The 9,856-nt window shown below is 38.5% G+C and overlaps 1 protein-coding gene across 1 annotated transcript; it reads right to left on the minus strand.

Moving 5' to 3' along the window:
* Nucleotides 1-923: 923 nt before the first annotated feature.
* Nucleotides 924-6,163, minus strand: LOC139710542 (cytochrome P450 2G1-like). Its single transcript, XM_071622477.1, has 5 exons — nucleotides 5,806-6,163; nucleotides 4,525-4,553; nucleotides 3,313-3,616; nucleotides 1,820-2,028; nucleotides 924-1,070 (listed from the first exon to the last, which is right to left on the minus strand). The coding sequence occupies exons 1-5, from the start codon at nucleotides 6,161-6,163 to the stop codon at nucleotides 924-926; spliced, it is 1,047 nt and encodes a 348-aa protein (XP_071478578.1).
* Nucleotides 6,164-9,856: the final 3,693 nt, after the last annotated feature.

The raw sequence follows: 9,856 nt of genomic DNA on the forward strand, positions 1-9,856 counted from the left end.
TGTGTATTACATGCATTTCAATGGGCAAAAATAATTCCCAAATCAGAGAGATTTTATTATTCTCTTATTCAGGCAGGGGCAGATTTTGACATTTTCAGGGAGACTCCCGCAGAATCAGGGAGACTTGGCAGCTCTCTAATAGCAAGTGAATTACCTTCAGGGCCTCATCACTCTTCAGTATCTTGGCATAATGTTGACAGATCTTCTGTTTTCTGAAGGCAGGAATGATGAAGCAAGAATAGCACAGGGGAAAAAAAAGAACACAGCAGTTAATCCTTATATCAAGAGACATAACTGATTTATTGCAAGACTCCAAAGGTAGATCAGTGCGTCTAACATAATTTTTGCAAAATTACTGTTCAACATGGTAACCAATGGATGTAGATCAGGAAACACTGCAAGAAAGAAAAACAAAAGAAAACAAAACAAACTAAGTAAAGTGAATAAGAAGGCTACAAACTATCCACAGACTGGCAGTTATACACCTTGAGGGGGGGTATTTCATAGACATTCAAGGTGCACAGAATGATACTGTGTCGTTATTCTAGCTCACAAACCAAGAAACACACCATATCCCTTGTCTTCTTAAACATTCTTCTCATCTGACAATTAAAAAAAAACATGATCAACTTGTCTTGCAAGACACAAAACTTATCTAAGAGAAGACATATGCAAAGTTTTTGTTGAGATTAAAAATATTTCATTGCTTAGCCTGCAGAAAAAAAAAAAAGAGGCAGCAAAATCAGACAACTTCTTACCGTTCTTCTTTAGAAACTTCACAGCATTCTCTGGCCGCATCTCCAGCTACGAACCTGCGGTAGAACGGAGGTGTGAATGGAATTTTACATCTCTGTCTACTTGCTGGAAACAGCTTTGATTTGTCAACATTGAGACACTGACAAAAACAAAAGCAGAGTGTATCGTTAGCCACCGGATTGAGGAGAGTTTATGGTAACATGATGATGGAGTTTTATTGTCACGGAGGCAAGCCGCTGGATCTCAAGCAGCGTGGCTTCGGTGTAAGGAAGCTGCCCACGGTGTGATATGGATACCTGCTGGTCGCCAACGATCTATATCATGAAAAAAAAAAGAAATGAAATGCAAATTGATAATGATAACGTCATAGGCATGTATGCTGTACAACTGTATATACAAGTCCTGTACTTGCATATCTATATATCATACGTAAATTTTGAGCTTGATTGAAAGTCTGTTCGATGCAGAGGTAAACCATTACAAACAATCTTCAAACCTTTCGACACAAATAATCATCTTAAATATTACTGATCGGTCATAGGCCCTGTAATGGCAGAATTTGATACAACGTGAAAAGGTGACCCAGTAGGCTTACAAGTGGCAATTCAGTTGGGAGACGAAAATGATCTCGCATCTAATTCGGAGTATGATATGCTACCTTCTATAAATTTCAGTTCTGTAAATCAAGAGAAGAACATTATGGTGCCACGCCCACGCAGATTCCACGATCGAACAGTCATATGGTAGTCGCATAGCTTCTCTTCACTCACTCCCGCCCCCTTCTCTTAAACGATTTTGGTGCTACGCCATGAAAAATCCTCGATAGGACAGTCACGTCGTAGTCTCATAGTTAAACTCCACACATTCCCGTCCCCTTCTGTTAAACAATTAATATTGCACGCCCACGAAGATTCCTCGGTCGCACTGTCCTGTTGTATAGTTACATAGCTCCATCTCACTCATTCTCCTCCCCCTTAATAATCATAGTGCCACGCCCATGAGTATTCCTTGATCCACTTCACTCGTTCCCGGATCGTTCACATCCTCCCCCACCCGATCCTACCTTCTTTATCTCGACATGCACTTTCTGCTGGACGTCGGTATGGACGGCAAGATACTTGATGGCCCAGGAGAGAGTGAGGGAGATGGTGTCCGTGCCCGCCAAGAACAGGTCCAGCAGGTCGTAGTGGAGCGCCTCGATGGTAAACGTGTCAGGGTCAGACTTCCGGTGCACTAGGTAGGCATCGAGGAAATCATGGATTTCCGGTTCACCTGAATAGTTGAATATTGATGATGATATTTGAATAATTGAATAGTATTGATCATGCTCATATGCACAAAGAAAGTGGGTAGGATATCATGAATGAATAGTGATGATAATGACGATAATGTTGACAACACCATTCTTCAGGATCTATCCTATGACCTCTATTATTTCTGAGATATATCAATATCTTACCTTGTTTAGCTTAAAATCTTCATTACATATTACTAGCAGAGGATACAGGTGTATTCTGTAAACGTTGTAAAGGTTCCGATAGCAAAACTTGATTTCATCATGTTAAAGAAAAATTATATGAAGTATAGCAAAAGGATGACAACAAATAATCTGATTCTCAATGTTAATGAAACTAATTATATTACTGTATTTGGAACTCGAACTATGCAGTGTGAATCAAAACAGGAAATCCAACCTTAAAGGGCTACTATTTCATAATCGTCAGCTATGGAGAGCGCAATATTGGTTGTGAGGAAAGGGGAACTCTACCTCTTTCTATTGATACCTAATTATGTTGACAAATGTCATATTGTGTGACTGAGCACATGAACTTAAGACAGCAATGGTAAATTGCACTTTTTCCTAATTTTTTGAGGGTTATTATTGTGAAGGAAAAATGCATGTCTCACTACATGGATGAGATATATTAATGAAAGTAGTCAAATTAACAGGCCAGCTTGCATGACTGCAGGTTTGTGTTTAGGGTTTCTTCTAACCAAGTTATCGGACATGTGGTCATGCATGTTAAAGGTTATGGACCATAAAATGTTAGAAAAAAAAATCCTAAACACACACACGCCTGTATTCATACCGGCTGGCCTGTTTATTTGGCCACTTCCAGTGACAGATCTCATCCATTCAATGAGACATGCATTGTTCCTTCATGTCACATTAGATCACAGCTTCATCCCGACATTTCGACAAACCAATTTCATGAATTTGAATGATTATACGCAGTAGCCGCTGCATGCTACGGAGATTAGAACCAGCATTTGCGATGTTGGGAAATTTGTCAATCACTTGCAGTGCACATTACACTTCGTAATCGGGCGGCGGCGGTCGCGGTGGTGATCAGATGGGATCAATGAAAGATCTCTGTTAGTAGTCCATGTGTAGTAGGGCCCTGTACTGACCATGCAGGAAGGTGTGCTCTCACCACCTTCCTGCACTGACCTAAATGTCTATATTAAGTACGAGGAAGAAATTATAATGCTGACATCATTAATCCAGCAGGACGCTTGGATGTGGACACTCGAATCACAAATAATTGTACTCACCAGTGGCAGCGTCCAACCTCGCCTGGTGACTCTGGATCTGTTCGTTGAAGAACTTCTCCACTGCCTCCCGTGACGAGAGCAAATCCCGCCATTTCTTTGAGTATTGCAGGATCGGCCAGGCGGATGGCACAAGCGTCAACAAGGCTCCCTCGCTGCTAACCATGAGGTGACGGACGTTTTCCATGAGCTCGCTGGCCGAGTCCGACCCATGTTCTTCTCGTCTCTTCATGACAAGGGAGCAAATGACGTTGGAAGAAGTCACCCCGAGAGCTGTTCGAGGATCTATCACTGAACCTTCGGTGCTCTGTGGAAGAAATGGTTGAGGTCCCCACATGTAGAATCAATTCAAATAACAACAGAATCATGTTGGCTCACAAATCCTTTTTAAAGACACTATGGACCTGATGTACAAAAACGCTCTCCTTAACAATCTGAAGCAATTGGCGTCCTTAAAATCTGAAAATTAAAGACAATGATGATTGATACATATTGTTCTATGACCGAACAATCTTTGAAAAACAAAATATATCGGAATACACTGCAGCACTGACAACTATAACGGAAACGCAGAGTAGCAATAATTTATGGTCACTTTAAGCATAATTTAATCTTTTATGCCTATATTAGTGATTCTTCTTTTCTCCTCACCCTTCACTTGTACCTCTCGTCCTTCTTTTGTGTGTAAATCTTTTAGAACAGTTTTTTCTTTCTTTCGTTTCATCACGAAAAAAAAAAGAGCTCTCATCTTATCAGACATCATTACGCAAAGTGGAACATAATATCTTAGAAGAGATGACAAAATCTAACGTATTTTGCATCTACATGATCTATTCAATATTTGTTTGTATATCTTGTTTTTTCGTTTTAAAAATACCACAATCTCTATTGTTATATTTTCATTGTACATCACATAAGGCTACATACTTGCAATTATTAATGCATTACAAATTCTGTAGTTATTATAACTATTGCTTGAAAAAAAAAGTTGTGAAAAATTGATATTGAGGAAGTAACGACTAGAATATTTACAAGAATAACATAAGCGATGATGAACGTATACACAACAAATATATCCCCTCCCTATTCCAAATAAAGGGTACTGAACTACAACCTTGAAGTATTTGACGAGGTGGTTGACTTCTTCCTGGATGAGTGGTTCAAGGGACACCTTTCCAAATCCCATACCTCTCAGGGTGGTGTGAGCGAACTTACGGTGCTGTTTTCACATATCGTCAGCTCGGCTGTCAAAAATACCTGGAAAATACCCACGAAAAATAGAAGAGTACCCAACAAAGAAGGCCCACGAGTTCGATACTATGCCAAGTTCGACACCTATAGGCCTTGTACCCAGTGTAAGACCCGTGGGCCTTTATGCCTAGTGTCGGATCCATGGGTTTTATATGCCTGTTATCAAGCCCATGGGCTGTGTGACTCGCGGGCTCTATGACTCGTGAGTGTCGAACTCTTGACGTGGTATCCGTTGTAGGCAAGTAGGTATACTCTCTAAAAAAAATCGAGTGAAAATTTTCACTCTAAAAAGAGTGAATACAAAAAAGAGTGAATTTCGAGTGAAATTGTGAATTTTGAGCGAAAATGTTCATTTTCACTATTTTGGAGTGACGTCAGGGATCACTCGAAGATTTTGGAGTGATCCCTGACGTCACTCCAAAATGAGTGAAAATGAACATTTTCGCTCAAAATTCACTCCAATTTCACTCGAAATTCACTCTTTTTTGTATTCACTCTATTTAGAGTGAAAATTTTCACTCGATTTTTTTTAGAGAGTAACCTTGTATGGTCCATGGTATAACTGATACCACTGTCCTGATACATCACTGACTGTTACTAGTTGCCTGACACTTATCATTACATGCAGATAGTGTAGTTGCATACTGTTGCTACTTTACCATAACCATCCCTGCAACATCTATCATATTTAATACTGATGTAATGGTACCACAGTACAGTTGCGGAGACGGGGGGGGGGGGGGGGGTAACGCCCCCACTTTCTTGTTAACTCTATACAATCATTAAGTGGGCCCCTTCATTTTGTAAAAACGTAGCACCTGCCCTCCACATACACAAACACTGAGATATGCATGAACGAACATGCATACACACACGGGTATACAATAAATAGGCCTACTAACATGATTTATTCGAAATCAGATCTGCTTTTACCCGATTCCGCATGTATAATTTAATTCTAAATTGTTAAAGAAAAAGAAATCCCCGTGTGCTGTTACAACTTATCCCACCCATTCCCCAATATACACGTATTATTCTTGTTTGCTTTACTGGTAAGGTTTTACCGTTTCCATCAGCTAACAGATCGAGGGTCTTATCGTCTAAGCTTCTCTCACATGGAAAAAGAAATACATAGTTCGTTTCCTTATGGTGACGATCGAGTTGTAGCTATTGGATTTCTATACTCACCACAATTATTACCAATCATACCACTCCATTCACAACCAACATCGCGGAGTCACCTACCGAGTCGCTTCGAGTTCATCTTCATGAAAATGACGGTCTCCCCTCGGTCAATGAAATCGTTTCCCGCTCTTATTGTGACCTCCCTGATCTCTTCCCATCCATTGACCACGACAGCGGGTCTGCTTCCGAGATAGAGCGTGTACACGGAGCCGTACTCTTTCCCAAGCTCATTCAGCATGTTGAGAAAGGCGTCGTTTTCTGGAAACGACAACAGGTTCCCAAAGAAAGGCAGAGGTCGAGGACCTTTCGGTAGTCGGCCTCTTGCCCTGGTCTTTAAGATGGTCCAAATGACCACTAGAGTGAGGCTGCACAAACATAACGTTGTCCAGTTTGACTCGAGAAAGCCCAGGGTCTCCATGTTGCGTGTACAACGAGAGACTCCGTATCTTTTCTTGGTTTATCTATTGGGCTTCAGCTTGGTTTTATATCTATTAGGCTTCAGCTCGTCCGAAATGACGCTCCGGCGAGTCGCAGTGGACAACAAAGCAGGACCTAATAAACGTTGACCTTTCATGCATGAAAAACTATAGAAAATGTCTGATCAGAGAAGTGACCTTCCTCGTCTGACCAATGAGCTGGGCACTACACGGCCCAGTGCATTTATGCAATATCGATCTCTGCCATGGTAGGGAGAATCCCGAGTTTTGTTGGGTATGTGAAGGGATATGTTTGAAAGCAGGCGCAGCAAACTTTTCCGAAGAACGTGTTTTTCATTGTTCAGTTTAAATCAAATTATACTTTATTTCCATCAAACAAAAGGTAATAATTCGCCCACAAAGGAGAGGCCCAATTAAGGGCCATAGTGATTTTGATTGCTTTTTTCCAACCCGGCAACTTAGGGAACCGCATTAGGGAAAGCCTGACATCTTGTAGCCTTGTATTTCGCTTCTTTTATTTGTTTATCTGTTATCACTTGTAGTGCCTTGCAAATGCCGAATAAATAAGTAAATAAATAAATTATGAATAAATGAATAAATGAATGAATGAATAAATGAATAGATAAATAAATGATAATAATAATAATAATGATGATAACAATAAATACATTTGTCAAAATATATTGTTACACAATTTGAAAAAGTGTCTGCATGCTATAACGAGTAATATAATCTTCTCTACGGTACAAATTACATGTACTCATTAAGTCTTTCTGATGACCGACGATGATAATGATGATGTGTTCATGGTAACATAAAAAATGATAAGGATGATGTTGCTATACTACTCCATTAATGCTGTTATCAATGACGCTCATAATGACGAACATAATTTCTATTGTGCCATTTTCTGTACGGAACGCTCAAAGGCGCCAAATGACGGTGATAATTAATGATGACAACAATAATGACATGACCTATAATCATCAAAGCCATCATCATCGTAATGCTAATTTGTAATACTGGTCTTTAGTAACACAAATATGAACCTATTAAACTGTACAGCATTGTATGCATTGCATGGGTGACTATTATGCATGGATTTGTAATGACACGTGCTTGTGCCAGATACTTATTTGTATGACCTAAACTTTCGTTTGACAGCAATATAAATAGTTTCTCTTTTGACAATCACTTCTCTTTCGAAACATTTGTTTGTTTTAGAAACTTGCGCACATGGTAGAAAAAAAGAAAATCATACATTTGGGGGCATGCGCGCCTGCGCGTCAGTGAGAAATCTGCTGGCGTCAATCAATGTTATGTCAATCAGTGAGTTGACTCTTGTAAAGGAGATTTTAGTGACAACAGTTTTTGTTATTCCCTTTGATCCCACGTTTGATACCTCCACGCAGAAATACTGAAGTATGTACGGGTATGTAGCAAAACTTGGGCTGCCCAACAGATAGGAAGACAATTTATTGATCCATGTGTCATTGCATCATGACTACCGTAGTCACACTCTTCGCCGTCCCTTCTCAAGAAATATGAGAGGTGCAGGTACAGACACGGAGATGTGCGAATAAAAATTGCGCAGAATTGTTCCCCCCCCCCCCCCCAAAAAAAAAAAAAAAAAAAATCGAAATTACTCGACCTTACATGATTTTACATTAATTAACATTATAAATGAATAAAGAACTATACTTGGAGATTATACCATATCAGTTCGATATGTCAGAAGTGATTGGAAAGATGATAAAATTGGCTTTTTAGTGAAGGTAAAACAGTTTAAAATACTTTCACGACTACAGCTCAGATTTATATACACCTTGGCACATATTTCTGGACTGGATTTACTTTCGTTTCATATGCTTTATCATTAAGTTAAATTTATTTCATTTCATAAAAAACAAGCAAAATATAGCCGACATTATGTTAGTGTTGAAAACGAATCTTCAGATTGCTCACAAAGACAACAGCAATGAAGGCAAAAATGCACCTGTGGAACTCTTTTTCACATTTATAGAAAACTGACAGATGTTTGAATAATACATTCAGTAGGAATTCATCTCTTATACCTCCTAATTGGTATGATCCACTAATCACTATCTCTCGGTGCAGTGCGTGCGATTCTATACTTTTTGTGTGGCGGTTTTTGTTCTTATTAGTGGTTAATGTCAGCTCCCAGAAAACAAATACAAAAACTGTCCATAGACATTGCTATAAACTAGTCCTATAGCTACGTCACAAATCATAATCCACCTCTGTTATACTTATATAGAGTACATGTAGAGAATATGATCAAAGTAAGGCATAAATAGTAGTGCATGACACCTCCGTATAGATGAACAATTCAGTTTTATTACAAGATTGCATGTACACATTACAGCTTTGGTATGAGATGGGCGCAATGACACAATTATGAAAACTGCTTCCTTTTACACGAAAATATCACTTTGCGCACGTCACAGCCTGGCCTAAAAAGTGGGATTCCCTGTACAGTACAGTATTACCAAGTCTTTCTTATGTGCATTATAATGTGTACAGTACAATTTTGACAAAGACTAAAACACATGCAATACAATTCAATTATCAACATCAGCCATCCGAGTTATACTATTATATATTGTATATACATGTATATTTAATGATAATGATTTGATATAAACTTATGCTCATTCAAGATAAAATGATAAAAATAGATGAAATCTCAACAATTACACACTCTTCTATTCACTAATCATTATCATCGTAAGACATATATACAACAGTACAATAATGCTCTTTAATTGCATAATATCTTTCCTTCTCAACGTGCATTTCTTTGCAAGCGTAATGATTGGAATGCAGGGTTGGAGGTATACCCTGTGGAAAAAAAACAAACTTTTTTGGCTACCTTTATTCTTTAAGTTCTTCTATAATCATCTCTCTTCTTCAGTCTTTTTTTTTTTGCATTTTATTTCCTTTTTGATGAAAAGAAATAAAATGGTTTAAGTTAACAATATTGTACAGTATTATGTCATGTTATTTGCATTCAGCTGTGTAAAAAAACTACTGATGTTTTTCTTTCTGATTGTGGAACACTTATTATCGTGAAAAACATTTTTTTTTCTTTAATCCGTACGAAAGATGACATCCCAGGAATGTAAAAAGGAACATAACACGAATATCATACAAATAACTCACGAGTATTACCCCTCTGATCCTGGGGAGAAATGATCCTTTGTTGGTTAAAGTTATATCGCTGATAAAAGAAACCCCGCCCTAACCTCTAACAAATCAAAGTAAATACGGAAGAAAAAAAAAGTCTGCTATTGGTTGCCAGTATGACTACAGTGATTTTTACTCATGCAGTGTCCGATCCACATGTATATAACTACACTGTATACACCATAATATGGTGGTTGCATTACAATGTCTGGTTTTTGTTTGTTTGCTTGCTTTTTCTTGGGGGGGGGGGGGTTAGTGACTGACAAAAAAAAAATGTGGGTTTTTTTTTCATATATATATATATATATATATATGAACATACATACATATCTGAAAATGCATGAGTGTATGTGCTGTTTGCGCCTCTAAGATAGCAAAAGTGTGAGATATAGAACAAATTTAGTTATCCGGTTTCTAAGCAGGATCTCTTCTTTTAGAGTTTCTGCATAATCCAGGATGTCATTGAA

The sequence above is a fragment of the Diadema antillarum genome, unplaced genomic scaffold (genome assembly GCF_040938485.1).
Source record: "Diadema antillarum isolate AM-2024a unplaced genomic scaffold, OU_Dant_1.0 seq00001539_RagTag, whole genome shotgun sequence".
Taxonomy (NCBI): Eukaryota; Metazoa; Echinodermata; class Echinoidea; order Diadematoida; family Diadematidae; genus Diadema; species Diadema antillarum.